At 34.0% G+C, this 16,950-nt stretch overlaps 1 protein-coding gene across 1 annotated transcript in view; it reads right to left on the bottom strand.

The window, feature by feature from the left end:
• Nucleotides 1-379: 379 nt before the first annotated feature.
• LOC143305373 (uncharacterized) overlaps nt 380-16,950 on the bottom strand; it is a 28,136-nt gene continuing 11,565 nt past the window's right edge. The window contains exons 3-10 of the mRNA XM_076688622.1: nt 3,365-3,466; nt 2,532-2,664; nt 2,111-2,274; nt 1,751-1,906; nt 1,528-1,656; nt 1,186-1,383; nt 809-1,105; nt 380-589 (exon numbers count right to left, since the gene is read on the bottom strand). Of these exons, the coding sequence (XP_076544737.1) occupies nt 380-589; nt 809-1,105; nt 1,186-1,383; nt 1,528-1,656; nt 1,751-1,906; nt 2,111-2,274; nt 2,532-2,664; nt 3,365-3,466 (1,389 nt within the window). The remainder of the gene's footprint in view (nt 590-808; nt 1,106-1,185; nt 1,384-1,527; nt 1,657-1,750; nt 1,907-2,110; nt 2,275-2,531; nt 2,665-3,364; nt 3,467-16,950) is intronic.

Here is a 16,950-nt window from a genome sequence, read left to right on the forward strand (position 1 = left end):
CTGTTTTCTAATAAAACGGATGCAACCTATAAATCGAAAAGATTGTGTTGAAAGTTATTTGTAACTATCAATAATTGATTAAATAACAACTATTAGAATAATATGGACTGAAATTTTTACCTCTTCTTGACCTTCTTTAGCGGCGATATGAAGTGGAGTGTATAAATCTTTCGTCGTGGCATCTACGTCGGCACCGTGTTGAAGTAACAACATTACAATATCAACATTACCCAATCGGGAAGCTACGTGGAGCGGTGTTTGCTCCTCCTGCAATGTTTACATTATTCAAATCCATTTAAATACAGTTGAATCTAATTCAAAATTATAATACAAAGTGAGAATAAAATATTCATGCTACTTTTTATTGAAAATATTCAAATTATTTCTTTACCCTTGCTGTGGCATCAACTTGGGCACCGTTTCTAAGAAGTATCCTGATAATATCAGTCTGATTCGCTCTGGCAGCTAAATGCAAAGGCGTTTCGCCTCTTACAGTTCGTACATCGGGACTAGCTGCGTGTTGCAGTAAATAAATCACTATGTTCATGCATCCCATGAAGCTTGCTACATGTAGAGGCGTCAATCCAGACTAAGCAATAAAACGAGTCTATTATTACTAAGAAATAATAACATTTTCCTGTATTGTCATCTTTTTGAATGGTATAGATCATTTTCTAATTAAAGGTAAATGGCGAATATACATAATGTATAGCTGACACTATCACGTGTACGTGTGTGTATCTATGACGTAAATTATTTAACTATAAGGATAGTAATTAACTATACTAATAAAGAAACACGAATATACCTCTGTGGTAGCTTCAATGCTAGCTTTGTGCTTTAAAAGGAGCTCAACGACCTTCAGTCGATTCTTCTTGCAGGCAATGTGAAGTGGAGTAAAGCCGTTTAGAGCTCGTGCGTTTGGATCGGCATTTCTATCGAGTAGAAGCTTAGCAACTCGCACATGCCCGCAATGAGCTGCCACGTGGAGAGCTGTCAGGTAATCAACCGTCACCTCGTCCACCGGTGCACGATGATACAATAATATCCTCGCTGCGTCAACGTGATCTCCTTGAGAAGCCATGTGCAACGGTGCAAGACCGTTCTGTCAACAGAAAAACAAGAATCAACCCAACTCGCTCTGGTTTTACCTTCAACGAAAGTGCATCCAATGAAAATGTTTACCTTCGTTTTGGAACCGATCGGTGCACCTTTCTCTATTAAAATGTCAACGACCTCGTGATGACCTGATCGTGCCGCACAATGAAGGGGTGTAAGACCGTCTCTCGTTTTCGCTTCGATATTAGCTCCCTTGCTCATTAAAAGATTCACCATCTTAATTTTTCCCCATTTTGCTGCTACGTGCATTGGTGTGATATTGTGCTATAAAAATGAAATTCTTAATACAGGGCAACACTTCACAAATGTAAGATCGTTTGCAGTCTATTCATCTTGGAAATTCTTTATTTATTTAGAGATACACTTGGACCAGAAAGAGATGATTTCTTTTAATAATTAAAAGTATACCTTTGCCGCGAAATTAACATCAGCCCCTCTATCATACAGCAAGGAAGCAATTCGATCGTTTCCATAGTGTGCAGCTATGTGAAGCGGTGTGAAACCACTTTTCGATGTTACATCGGGATTATGATCGTTCTGTGAGATGGAAAAGATGAAAAAATCAATTCATTTCGTTTCTGATTGAATCGAATTGAACGTAGAGCCACGGTAGCAAACTATTACGACATACTTGCAGAAGTAGGGCAGCAGCCTTGCAATCGTCTTTCTTGGCAGCAATGTGGAGGGCAGGTAGTCGAACTTTACCACGAGTGTCATTTTCCAATAGAACTGCCACCACCTTGTCATGACCCTGTTGCATCGCTACTGCTAACGGGGTGAAGCCATCCTACAATTACATAGATGCATATCGTAAATGCCAGTTAGCAATCTATGAAATTTCGGAAATTTAAAAATAAAAATGTTTGGTATTTAAAGGAAGGCTCTGTTATATTTCAGATGATCTGAAGTTGAAGAAAAGTTATTGAGGCGATTGTCCGTGAAGAAATTTTGAAAATTTTATTATTTTTTATCAGTAATTTTATTTACAAACCTCAGTGGCCAATGTCTGATTGGCACCTTTACTCAAAAGATATTTGACTACGGAATCATGATTTTCCTGAGCAGCCATGTAGAGTGGCGTGAACCCATTTTGTGACTGTGCATTCACAGAAGCACCTCGTTGTACCAGCAATTGTACCACCTCCTCCTGTCCAGCTACAATGAGACATTAATTTCAACTCGAAACGCTCATCCCATTCGCCCATTGCATGCAACACATTATTATTTACAAAAAGATAAAAGCATTTAGACTGGTATTCGATTAATTATTTGCCTCTATGATTTATGTTTTTAACGTCAGATTCATTTCAACGCGTTAAGATAATAAACTAATGGTAACAAAAAATTTGGTAATAAAAAATACATTTTATCCCTGACATAAAAGAGATGAAATTGTTAATGTTTTTATGTACCAAGAGAAGCGATATGCAACGCTGTGTTTCCCTTTTTGGTAGCAGCATCGACCACTGCGCCACGGTTAAGAAGTTCTCTGACGATTTCCAAATGTCCATCTTTGGCCGCCAAGTGTAAAGCATTTAAGCCATTCTGTAATTAATGAATGCCTCGTGAATGTTCAATCCATAAATCTCAGCCTGAACACAAGGTGTCTCATTCTATGCCGAAATATGGACCTGATGAAGGATAGGAGAAAAAATAGACGTAACAAGTGTAACAAGTACTTAATAAAAAGTAGCTAGAGTACGTAAAATTTATAGCAACGGTAAGGGGGCATTAAAACACTTGCCATATGAATAGAAGATTGTTATGGAACGGAAAAAGGAAATTACACGCTAGAAGAGGTGTTAGGGTGAAGTGAAAAGGAAAAGTAGTTAAACGGTTGAGGACAATAGAAAGCGACTTAAGTAAGGCATGTGTATAGATAAGATAAGGTACGTAAAAGAAGAAAATTTATGATATATAAAGAAAATAAAAGTATGAATAAAAATTAAGAATTAATGTAAATCAAGTCCATTCTTTAGCTCAACCATGGCGAACCATGAAGAAAACTCCAATTTGAATTTAATATTTCATATAATCTTCATTTTCTAAATTTTACACTATTCTTTTAAAAATTATATATATAACTTCAAGTTAATTAATTTTGTCTAATGAAATTTTGTTTCTATTTTCTATTATTATAAAGCTATAACTCGATCCAGTTACATGAAACACCCTATATGTCTTTTATGAAATCCAACATTTAAAAAAAATAAAATTAATAAAAATCATTGATTTATTAACTTACAGCATTTGAAGCATTAATGTCCACTCCCGATTCCAAATATTCCAAAACCTTTTCCAGCTGCCCTGCTCGAGCTGCTCGAAGAAATGCCGTGCTGGGGTCACTCTGTAAAAATAAGATGAGAAAAAATGTATAATAAAACTATATGAAATGCATAGCGTAGCATTGGTTAATGAATAATTAATAGAAGAACACCGTGTTGTTACTTTCTTTCGCGATCAAGTATTACACATGTGTTTAATCATTCGTCACGTTCTTCGATGCGATTGTTTTGCCATGCCATCAATCAGATACGCTCAATTGAGCAAAAGATGTAACGAGACACTTGTTATAATATCAAATTAATTGAGCCATTAAATGTCATATTAAAAAACTGATCCACTGTTCATCGTTTACTAATGAGATTATTAATTTCTTAAAGGGTTGAACCACATTGATCACTTTGAAAAATATTATATTTTGGGGAAAATATTTCTAAATGACAAAAATATATTTTCCTTAAAATTTTTTAATAAAAACGCAGATATTTCTTGACAGAAAGCTAAAGTAATTATTCGTGTCGAAATACAATAGAGATTTGAAAAATGTCAAGATGTTCATCTTGAATTTTAATGATATTCAAATGGCGTTAAGTATCCGTGTAATATTATCATATGCATATGTACTTATATCTGGTGACACATCTGCAATGAACTTAAATCAGGTAGTATCCTGTATGCAAGTCTGGTGTACAGAACCTCCTGCGCTTGCAAAGTTCTCCATCATGCTTTAAATAATTCAGTGAACCGTTACTCCGACACGTGGATAGTCCCTTCTATGTCTGTCGTACCCGTCTTCTTTCACTGTCTTAAACAACCTGCTTCATCCCATTTCTCTTCAAGGTGTGTTGCATCTTCCGTGAAATAACGATGAAGGTCCGAGACGATCCGCGGTCACTGCACTCATTACTATTACCCTCCTCGTGGAATACGTTCGTTGTAGACGCGGTATTTGCGTCGATAATTTGTTTAGAATTATATTAAAATACATAGTAGTTCATGGTATATTGATATTTCAATATTTTACTCGTTTATATTATAGTAATATGAACTACTAATATTAAAAATATAAATTTTGTAAAAAAATGATGAATATAAGGACATTTTTTATTTAGAATCGATTTTATGTTAAAATACATATTTTAAAAGTATAACAGCACTTTTCTTTTATCTTAAAATATACAGAACCAGTTGCCGGTTTACTTTCCTCGTTTAAATCAGCTGCATCGACTAAAAGGGTTGGTTTCCATTTACCAGTGTATGCAACAAACTCGACATAGTTTTCCTTAAAAGGTTCACATTGATTGGATACCTTGGTCTGCAGAAGAAAAACTGCACTGTTCGCATCAATCGCTTTGGAATAACATTGAAACAAGATGTACCTGTTCGTCGTGTATCTTGGAATATTTTCTGACAAAAAAATGTGTAATACCCATTTATGTATTGCTTGTGTGAGTAACCATATACTTTAATACTTATTGCAGTTTCAATATTTCAAATCATTTGCATTTTTAATGTTGGAAACATAAAAGTATCCAAAATAATTTTGCAAATATTTCTGCGGTAATATAAAAAGTTGTTAAAAGAAATATAAAGTCTAATTGGTATTTCAATTTCTTTGATTCAAAAAATAAATACTATGTATTATATTCTTGTCAAAGTTTACTGTATTTATAAATGGTAAAACGAGGAACAATTTGGATGAATTAACATCAATGACTTAATGGTATGAGCAAAGATTTTTCACTTGGAAGATACGCAATTGGACAAGTATGAGTCACTTTTTTTTAAAGCTGAAGTAAGGATTGATTCATTCGGAAAAAGCTATCGCAGCTAATGACTTACGCACAAATGAGTACCCCTTGCTTACCGTCTGGCAAGGGACACTTTAAGGGTTTCCGTAACCCCTTGCTCAAGATGAAAGAAGACTAAACATAGAACCCTGCTGTCGTTTATGTTACAATAGCGAGCCAGCTTCAATCGATGTTATTTTTACACATCATTGTGAAAGAGCATACTAAATTGGTTCGTAAATCACAAAAATAGATATGTAATAAATCTGGCTTCCCCGGGTATAATGGTGATGTCTTGGGTTTCGACCCTTCCCCATAGGCATCCCTGGGGAGAATGGCAATGCAGGGAAAGAGCTCCATACATATACATAAGAGACTGACACAAATACTTTATGCGAGGAAATTTAAATTGATATTTATTTATTATTCATATTTCTTAATTAAAAATTACATTATTTTCTTTTTTAAATTACTTTCAATATTAATATCGTTAAAATTAAGATTTTTAGAATTCCTCCTTCCCCTATATTGCCATCCTCCCTAGTGGACCCTAATTTTATTGCGAGTATACCAGATCTTCAAAATTGCTAGAATTCTAGAGCTGAAAAATTACCATAAATAAATTGAAAAGTTATTATCTTGAATGGAGGCTGCTTTGATTGAAAATTACTATTTCTTGAATTATAATAAATAATTTTGCAATAAAAGCATTATATATTTAAATTTAAGGTACAATCGAGGTAGAAATTATTATAAATATTAGACAATTTATTGTGGCTGAAGGAGCGTATAATTTAACAAGGAATTAGGTAAGATCAATTAGAATTACTCTCTCCCTTCGTAATAATTAACTCGATTGCGCGCATCCTCTTTTGGCGATCTTACACTCGCGCTTTCCCATTAAACCTCTTTGCGATTCATGCGTTGTTAAGCATCGACGTTTCAAAGAGCACTATGACGATAAGTATAATAGCTATGCGTCTTCCTGCAATTTCTGGCTGTGTACCAAGCTAACTATAGCTATGCCGTGCACCAAACAGACTCCTATAGCCGTAGAATGCGTTCGAATGACCGCGTCGGGTTCACGTAGCATGCCTGCAACCGGAAATACAGGTTGACGTGGAACGATCGTACGTTGATATTGCAAATTATTCGCGACCCTGACATCACCGGCTATTCTTAATTGCTGACCATCTGCATTTAAATATTTAAATCAATACATATGTACCACTGCATTGGAAATAAATTAGATGCTAATCTATGCTAATATTTTTATTACGAACAAATTTGCTTTGAATACCCCCGACTACGTTGAGGAAATGTTCAATTAATTCGTCTGAATGTTTTTAAACTTGACGTGTTATATCTGGTAAAATTATGAAGACTGCAAATTTTAGGAAATTTTTGATCTTTTAATTTGACGCACTTTTTTAATGTAAATTTATAGTAAATTGAACAAATAGATTTAATATACTGATTGCCATGTTTCGTGAATGACACTTGAATTTCTATAATTACCCAAGTCTTAGAAATAGAGCAGAGGATTAGAAATGTTCTATTTACCAAATTTTTAATTTTCCAATAAATAAGTTAAATTTTGTATTAACACTTTGAAAGTCTCGCATTCCATAGGATTTACAGCTCATTTAATTTTACGTTCCTTTTCCCATTCAAACTGAAACTACATAGTAATAGATTTCTATTTCATAGTTTCTGATTTCATACACCATGAAATAGAGTAAATAATAATAATACGAAAATCTATAGTAAAATTATAATAATAAAGTAAAACTACTAAGGAACAAATTCCAATAAACTGTTCGACATCCACCAATTTATTCTTCCCGTTGATTTGACACAGAAAATCGTAACAATTTCTACTTTCAGGGAAAAATAAATCTCTTTCTCCGCTTGAAAATGCAAAATACCGTGCCAACAACTAAACTAGAAATCCAATGGTACAAAAATCGTGAAAGCAACGATAGGCTCCGTTTTCTTCTTTCCTCTGAACAAGAACAGATTCACTGACCGGGTCTGGTTTCTATCGTGCAGGAAGAACGGTCGACAGAAAATTTTCAATCCCGGAAAAATTAAGCCGCGCAGAGACCAGCACGAAACACCGTAATTAGGAGTACGACAATGGAAAAAGGAGGCCGAGTTCATTGACTGTAGAAACGGGTAACAGATGATGGAGTAAGGATAACAAGAAGCCGAAGAAACGAAGCATGCATGAAATAGCAAGGACGAGAGAACGAAGAAAAGGAAAAATAACCTAATCGAACGAGCAGTCGATCGAGCGAGCTTACAATAAATGGCTCGTGTTCTGATCGTTGAATTAATGTAACAAGGAATCCTCTTCGACCATGCTGCCCGTAAAAAGAAGAAATATCTGTAATAAAATCGGGATGATGAAACTGACGGAAATAAGGCACTATTTGTCGATGGATATAGAATTTGCGAACGATGGTAATTTTATGTATGACGTATGTATTTGGCTCTTTTAGGATAATCTCAAGGATTCCTGTTTACCAAAGTGCTTCACTGTCATATTTATTTTAGCCCAACTATTTTACACGGTACATTAATAGAATGTTAGCGAGGTTGCATAATAGATAGGTATTTGGCTTTAGGATGTAAATTATAACACGAATTCAACCTGGTTAATATGAGTACAGCGAAGGCCATCGATGGCTCACAGTATTTAACAAAGACATTTGTGTAATTAAAAACTTAAAATATAAAACGTTAATGCGTTGACTGTTGAATAGCATTAATAATATATTAATAATAATCTCTAGTAAATTAAAAAGAATTAAAATTGCATAGATGTTTTTCTTAATTAACATTAACTTGAATGGAATATATTAGAATGAAAGTAATTATCTTATAGCTGTTATTACGGTGTCAATAAACAGAGAAGATCTGGCAAGCTGATTGTTGGCTCTGATAACTATTTCACGAAACGGTTCGTCGGCCGTTGCCACTAACTGTATAATTAGTAATGACAGTAGTAGTAGTAACGAAATGCCAGCCACGTTGGTAGTAGTAAGAAATTACAAGTATAAATGTAGGAGGATACGCATAGCTACGTATTAAAGACTATTTCATTCATTCAACGCGTGTATGATAAAGGTAGCATTTCTGAAATACCGTGTTTTAAACTCATCGTTGGAATGAAACATCATTGATGCCGACAAGTGTACTAATTTACGTCGTGTATGTTCTCTTTATCGGGACACCATCATGCTCTACTTAAAGAAGCGTTAATTTATTAGGTGCACTTGATGTACAAGAGCACTAATAATTTTGACTAATTATTTTATTATATTTTACGTTGTTATATATTGAAAATACAATTGTAAGCAATTTTAAGATATTTATTATTGTTATTTAAATTATTAAATTATTTCATTTTACGATGAAGCCTGAAGAGTACCAAGACTCGTAAATTATGTTTCGATTAATTTAAATTCAGCCTTTTCAATATAAAATTGAAACGACACATTTTTTATCAGGATCTCAAGCTATTATACACCACTATGCTGAACATAATAGTTAAAAATAACATCAAAATGAGAAAGGCAGTGTTAGAAGCAAAGCATGTACGTTTGGCGCGCAAATTGCATCGTCCAACGCTTATTTTTATTTTCTCGAACGAAAGAACTCCCCTTATTCTTCGCAATTCTAATTAAATTTATCAGTTGAGAAGCGCTGAGAATCCTCTTACGGAAAGGTTCCCGCGAGTCCTGCAGGGAAGAACTTCCCACGAACGAGTCCATCCCTCCTGCAAAACAATATCTTTGACAATGATCTCTCCTGAGTTAATGTCGTTTATCAATGAAGACGACACGGAATACTTTGGACGATCGTATGCAAGCCTTGGGAACAGAGATATGCGAAACATGACTTGAACACGACATGCAGTGCTCTGATAAACACTTGCTTTGCGTATCATTGAGATTCGACGTGAAATTAATATTTCATTGTTTACTTCAACGTTACTATAATTGTAATTACAAATCATGAAAATTATTTTTTTTTTCTTTCACTATTATACGAATGTCTAATATTAAATAAAAGCCACCCCATATTTTTTTAACAATATTAATTTTTTATTTTTACCAATAATACCTAATAATAATTTTTAACAAAATTTAAATTTTGAACAATTTTTTAGTGAAAATATTTTACTGTGCATCACGAGAGTCAACTCGTTGAATAGTACTCTGTAAGCACTTTGAATAGCCAAATGAAAGGATGCAATTAATTCCAATTAAGCAAGTGTCTATCAAATTAATACAACGGAGTTTCACTTTCGGAATCAAATAACCTTTCCACCTCTGGCCATGGTATCACGCATGGAGAACCGCTTGCATAATCGCAATACATTGGAGACGACAAAAATGACATCACGTCCATACGTTGTAAGCGTTGAAGTCATCAGGTTCTGTCGGCTGCCTCGATATTACAGGTTTTTACGATGATTTTACCTCGGCCTCGCTCGAACCAAGATGACGACACATTTGTACGCGTATACAGACGCGGCCGATTTACTGAAAAAGCTGAACCTCGAGTCATGCTTTTCAATGAGATTTAAAAGGCACGTTCCTTCATATACACGTGAGACCGATTACGTACGTACTACCAACAACACTCTATAAATAGAAAATGAAACCAAGCCTCGGGAAATGTCAATAAATTATTAGTTTATATAGAGCGAATGGTGTTTATTTACGTTATTGTCAATCAGTCAGCAATTTTTGTCTGTTTATTTGTAAGAAAATAATTTAAAGCTGATAAATTTCTATTTGTTGAACGATGAAAAAGGTAATACCTTGAACTTTGGCATTTGATCGAAATTTTTTAGAGATGTGTAAAGAAATTTCATTACTACTACTTGTAATTTAAATAAAGGATAGTTCACGGTCAAATTAAAATTCTCAAGGGAAAATGGCAATATAGGAAAATCAAGAATTCTCCAAATATTAATATTAAAAATAATTTAGAATAAAAATAATGTGATTTTTACTTTTAAATATTAGAAAATTTAGTATAGCTAAAGAGTGCGAATAACAAAGTAAATATTGATCCGAATTTTCCCACGCAAACGTTTATATGCAAGCGGTGGGAAATCGCAGGCCTAAATATATAGGGTCCCTCCCCTATATTGTCATTTTCCTCGGGAACGATTAAGGGAAAGGGCAGGAACTCGGGGCATCACAATTTTCCCTGGGAAAATCTAATTTGATCGCGAGTATACTTTTAAGGGATACCTAAGCGTTATAAATATTTACACTTCCTCTATTAATTGTTAAATAAATCTGAAATTCTAGCAGCTTTTTATAAAGTGTTTGGTAATTGGCGACTGAAAACAGAAGTATACCTATGATCAGTTTTATTATATTTTACGTCTCTTTTTAATTTCATCCTCTGGTTGAATGCATTGTATCCAAAATGTACCGTTCAATGGATTTAGTACTTTCTAGCACGAACAGTAGGATGCTGAAGATTGTATCGTTACCGTTATAATAGTTCAAGTACCGGATACATTCGCTCAAGAAGCACTTACTTCCTCGGCACGACTGACTCATAGACATCCACCAAAATTTTATACCCTCTTTGCTTTTGGACGCTGCCCAAGAATTGTAAAGTTCCTCTTTACATCTTCATCGACACCGCACAAAGGAAAATGCAACTAGCCAATTTCATTTAAAACACATTATTTCTTTCGACGTGATAAAAATTGATTAACGATTTTCTGTGTACCATCCTTCGAAGAGTATCTCGAAACGAATAATAAAGTTATTTCATGGAACTATAAGAGATTGCCTCACAAAAGGCTAGGCAATTATTAAAGTTTCCAAAGATAGCTCGTAAAATTTAACATTCAAACTTTCTTTTCTTCGTGAATAGGAAAGATTGAGAACAACCGTGTACTTGATGGGTTGACCATCGCAGTGATAAATGACTGTATTTACCAAGAAATTTGAAATAAAAAATACTATGGACTTCAGAGTTAATGAGTATATTAGCTTTTTAATTGAAAACTGAAAGAGATCAGTAAAAATAATAATATAAAATAAACTGCAAAAAACATGCAATTGAATGTTCAAATATATGGATGGCAGAAAGGTACTTATTTACACGGAACCAACAGATAAAGAGCAGTCGATGAAAAATGTACAAATATGTAAACTAATGGTAATGCGTTAAGATATTAATACTTTGATGACTGGTATCACCTATTCGTGACTTTCATACGTAACTTTTTGCAATCTCTTTCTTTACCCCATTATTATCTGGTGCATCGGGTACTAATTAAGACTCGGTCATTTGTCATTTTGCAGCGTACATCAGAGAAACATTGAAATATAATTCCATTAGTAGCATCCTTTCTATTAGATGAATGAATTCTTGGATCTCTGTCCATTTTGAAAATTCGTAGGAATATTTTAATTATACCTATTATTTTATTAGAAGAATAAATAGGGAACCTACTCGACAATTTTTGCTTAAAATTTCATTTTTATCTTTGATTTATGATGAAATTTAATTCGTAGTCTAAAACTGAAAAGTTTAGTAATTCCAGAAATGAAAGATTAAAAAAGAATTAGATACATCATCTGCAAAGTCGTTTACGAAACAGAATCGAAAATAACGTTTATTTTTATCCAATTCCTTTGGAAAGAAATGTATTCTACGAAATGTAAGGTCATTAGAATGTTAAGAAAATTCTTGGTTCGTGACTGGAATGATGTTTCAGGCTGACAGAATTCAAGATGATAGTATGATGTCAGTCTGGTAGAGTCAGTTGGACGGAAGCACTCCCGCTAAATCGGTTAAATGTTTCCTCTGTCCCTTGACGGGACATTCGGGATTTATTGTGATTGACAGAGGTAGCCACGCAATCAAGCACCTATTCAAAAATACTCGGTTCCACCTTTCCGAAGGTAAATCGTGCGATTTATACGGTATCGTCGCGGCACCGTCGAAAATTGGGTCACGAATTGTTGTCTCCTCTTTGTCGTGCGTCCCAATTTTTGCACTTCTCCGTGTGCGAGGTAAATGCAGCCGTGAGTCATCGTGTCGTCGCGTAAAAAAGTTCTTGAAAATGGTAAATAACGTTGAACATCGACAACTTTTAAATAATTCATTGTGCTATCACTTATTTTAAAATAAAAAAAAATTTTAAGTGAATGCAATCGTGTAAACAGTGACTTTGTAAAAATTTTGAATTAATTTGTAATTAATTAAAATTGAAAAATTGTAATAGATGTGTTGCAAATATTTACATTTGAATATAATTAATTTGAATTGTCATTACCAACCTAGCTTAATAACATACGTTACGTCTTAATTACATGATTGCCAATTAATGCCTCTATCAGTCATTATTTCTAATACCTCGAATTACCCTTTGACCTATACTGCAAAATATTTTTCACGATTTGAAATCTAATGTTGCTAATCGTACCGACAATTTAATTTAGTATTATAAGACTCGTTACATTTGCATAGTTGAAATTTCAATGGACGTGTATATTAATTAAGGTCAGTTTCAATGCAATTAACGTCTTCGCACACCATTTAATTCTATCTTCCTTGTCGACTTAAATAGAATCCCTGTACACAGTCATTATATGCATATAGGTACATGTCTGCAATCTTCTGAAGATTCACCCCTAAGTTTATTTTTAAGTATCCCTTCACGTAACACTTAACATCTACGCATCCAATTTTTGTTGAAATCAATACTTCGAATAAGACCCCTCATTGTTCATCCAATCACAGTCATTCAGAATCTTTTGTCAAAATCAATATCGTTTTTTCACTTCAAGTACACGTTCATGACCTTTTTACATCTAACATATTTTATGAAAGTAGTAAAATAGATTTTTTATGAAAAATATAAGGAATAAGAATATTTGAAAATGATGCTGTCAGAGATGGCATTGAACATAAGGGAGAAATGTATATATTTTTATGTGCCAGCTGGCCTTATCAGTTTCTACCCTAAAATTTTAGAACAATGTATACTACATGGTTGGAGATCTCGAAAGTAATGAAAAATTATTGAAAATGAAAAATTGTTAGTCACACTGTCATCTGTACTACCAGTTACACGATACTCTGTACATTTCACAAAATGATGAAGGAAGAAAGGAATATTTGTGAGATCATTTTTACATCATAGTAGGAAATACACGAGATACAAAATAATAATTTTCCTCTTCATACCGTGAACAAACGACGAGTTTAGATGCTGATGTCAAACGATTGAACCCTGAACCTGTTGTACCGTTATATTACGCTGGAGGGCATAGTCTAATTGTATCACACGATGTAAAGCAGTTCACCTCCAATATATCATTTATATAACAGTAATTGTCAACAAAATGTTTCAACAAGTTACATATTTCTAAAACGTTACCTACTCTTCATTAAATACTGTAATTTATTTCCAATTCTAGAATATCATTATTTATAATCAAGAAAATAAAAATTTTTATTTCTCCATCTCAAATCATCTAATTCACACAGTATACTCGCGGTCAAATCAGGATTCCTCAGTGAAAATGGTGATTCTCATTCTCCCCACAGATTTCCCAGGAAAAATTACAATGTAGTGACCCTATATAACTGTGACCCTACACCACTTGCATATAAATATTTATTTATTATTCATATGTTTAATAATTGAATATCGTTAATATTAATATTGATATCATTAAAATTGAAATTTTTAGAATCTCTGCCTCCCCTATATCTCCACTTTCCCTATAGAAGTTTAATCTGATCGCAAATGCACATCCTTAATCTCAATATTATTATTTCTAATCAAGAGAAGAAAATTTATTTATCACAATACCCTTATTTCTTTCAAAAATGTTCACCATTCTATCTTGAAATATTTCATATGGAATAAATATTTCATATGGAAAGTGTGCAACGACGATGAAATGGAACAAAAGTCAGCGCTGCAAAATATGGGTACACATTTTTTTTAAAAAGGAAACGCCTTTTGATGTGCGATGTTCTGTTTGTTCCTGAAACTGGAATATATGTCAGTTTACTTTAGCCAGTAACGTAATCTCTTCATCGCCGCCAACGCGTCCTTTTCATTGGGGCTTAATTAAATGTATGGTCGACACGCCGGAGGAAACGAGAACAGGAGAGCTCCAGCTTTGACCGAAGGGGGACCAATGAAGAGCGTTAGTTGAAAGGGTCGAGGTCGCATTCGCAGCGCATGCGTTCCGAACAAAACGCGGATATTTTAGAATTTGTCGATTCAATTCTCTCCCTCCTTATTTCATATTACGGCCTATATTGCGGAACAATTCTTCCATTCAATAGATGACGTATCAATACGTCCACTGTCACTGGGGGGTCATCGGTAACCGACACTACCAAACTTGAACAATTAACACATTCATTACCACAGTGAAAGTGGACATTTGTTGTAAAGCATATATTGAAACTCTACAATATTAATTGTAACAAGAGGAATAGTTAATTTAAAAATTTTAATTTCAAGTTCTATTATATTATTAATAAAATAGTGTGGAATTGGAAATATAAAAAATCTGGGATAATTTCATGACATAAAGGCACTAAAACCGTGTCAATTTAAAGTTTAATATTTGATTAAAATGACTACATAAACTTTTCGTTAATATTTCCAATATAAAATGGTTGATGACCAATTATATTAAACAATAACCAATTTCGGAGTCTGATAGGATTTGATGACATAAAAGTACCACTATAAAATGTATATCAATTTGAAGCTTAACGTTTGGTAAAAATGACTATATAAACGTTTCATTAATATTCTTAATACAAAATGGCAGGCACTTTGTTGGAACAGATAGTGCACCCCATAGTATACTTAAATATACATTACGGATATCAAACATGCAGCAACTTAATGGTAGGTACACCTAAGTACCTTAAAAAAAAGCAATTTAATATTTTACTAAAGATAATATATGTTTTGTTGTATTTTCTTTAGTTAAACAATTTTTTAAGTATACAGTAAATCAATAGTGTAACATGGTATGGTATTTCACTAATAATAATTTAAGAGAACTGCATCGTTAGCTCTGAAGGGATTAAAGTAACATAACTCTATACACAGAGTGGTATAGTATTTCGATAACAATTACAGAAAATTGCATCATTAACAACGAAAGGATTAAAGTGGGATAATTCCACGCTGTATCCATTATACACCAACGTATTCTCAGAATTAATTTGTTAGTAGAAGAAATCCAAATAACTTTCTACATTAACCTTGTAGTCGATAGACTAAACCATAATAAATCATCTTTATGAGTTAAACGAATGGGATAGGACACATTAGATCCACGCGATTACAATTGCTATTTATCTCCCTAACTTCTTTTTTCCGGTTTATTATGTCAGAAGAAATGACGAAATATTTAGGCTAATGATCGATAACAGCGAAATCAGTATTTCGCTTGTAATTGGTGTAACACTTATGTCGAGACACTCAACTTTAGGGTCAGACATGATTTCAACCATAAAGTAGATCACTGTTACCGTTGTGATGTCCCCTTCTGCTATAATTACTTTATATTTAAAAAGATCAATTTAAACTTTATCGCTCATTCTTGATAATTATCTCAAACTTGCAATAAATTAAGAATTAATTAATGCTATGAAAGTTCTATTTTTGATAGAATTCTACTTTTATAATTTTAAACAAATTAAGAAAATATAAAATAAAATTTAATTAGAGGCGAATTTTGGCGCGTTCGTTAAAGGGTTAACACGATCCTTGCCACACGACTTAATGGCGTCAGCCATTGAAGGTTTCCCCACGCAATATCGCGTGCGCCATTGTCACTAGAAAACATTGGAAAGAAAAATAGGAAAAAGGATTGTTAATAGCAAAAATTTAACGTGACATAAGTAGGAAATTCGAGAATGGTATACGTGGTATGGAATGTGTTAAAAAAGAAATTTTGATGGTTTAAATTGGATCCAGGGTTAAATACATCCCTCTATTTTCTTCTTACTACTAACTTGAAATGACATTCGCTAGGATCGTTATCAGAAGGTTGATTCCAGCAGGTCGGCTACCACGCAACAACGAACGGGCTAAAAAATCATTTGGCAGTGTACGAATCTAAGGTTTCTCGGCGCACCACAAGAGATACTTAGAAAGTCGGAAGTGTAATGTATTCCAGCTCGTGTAGCTATCAGCGAGCGTAGAAATCGGTGTATTGTATGTCGATTGCAGACGGCTGCAACGAGACACTCCTCGGCTGGTCCCGGTGGTACAGGCAAAAGGCAAAGAAGAGAAAAGGGCACGGGAGACGATGGAGAAGAAAATCGAGGCAAAGGAAGAGGAAAACACGTTCAGAGAACGAACCAGCCAAGCCTTTGTGGTACATGTATATGTATACATATACGCGAGCAAGTAATAGGTATATGTATACGTACAGTACATAGGTATATGTGGGACAAGCAAGATGGAGTCTGGAGGTTTCGGGTCGATATGAACGCGGCAGCGCTATTGCAGCAAACCGCCCCCTATTCCTGTCGTTCCGCTTACCTCCTTCTTTTTCCCTCCTTCTACCAACCCCCCTTATCACCTCGTCTGCCTATCATTCAATCGCTATCGACACCGTTGCTTAATTAACGTTGCTCGGTACAAACATCCCGATACACTCCAAACCGGCGCCAAGATATCGTTCGATGGAAGATAAAATGTTGATAAAAATTCATTTAT

This window comes from Osmia lignaria, chromosome 6 (assembly GCF_051020975.1).
Source record: "Osmia lignaria lignaria isolate PbOS001 chromosome 6, iyOsmLign1, whole genome shotgun sequence".
Classification (NCBI taxonomy): Eukaryota; Metazoa; Arthropoda; class Insecta; order Hymenoptera; family Megachilidae; genus Osmia; species Osmia lignaria.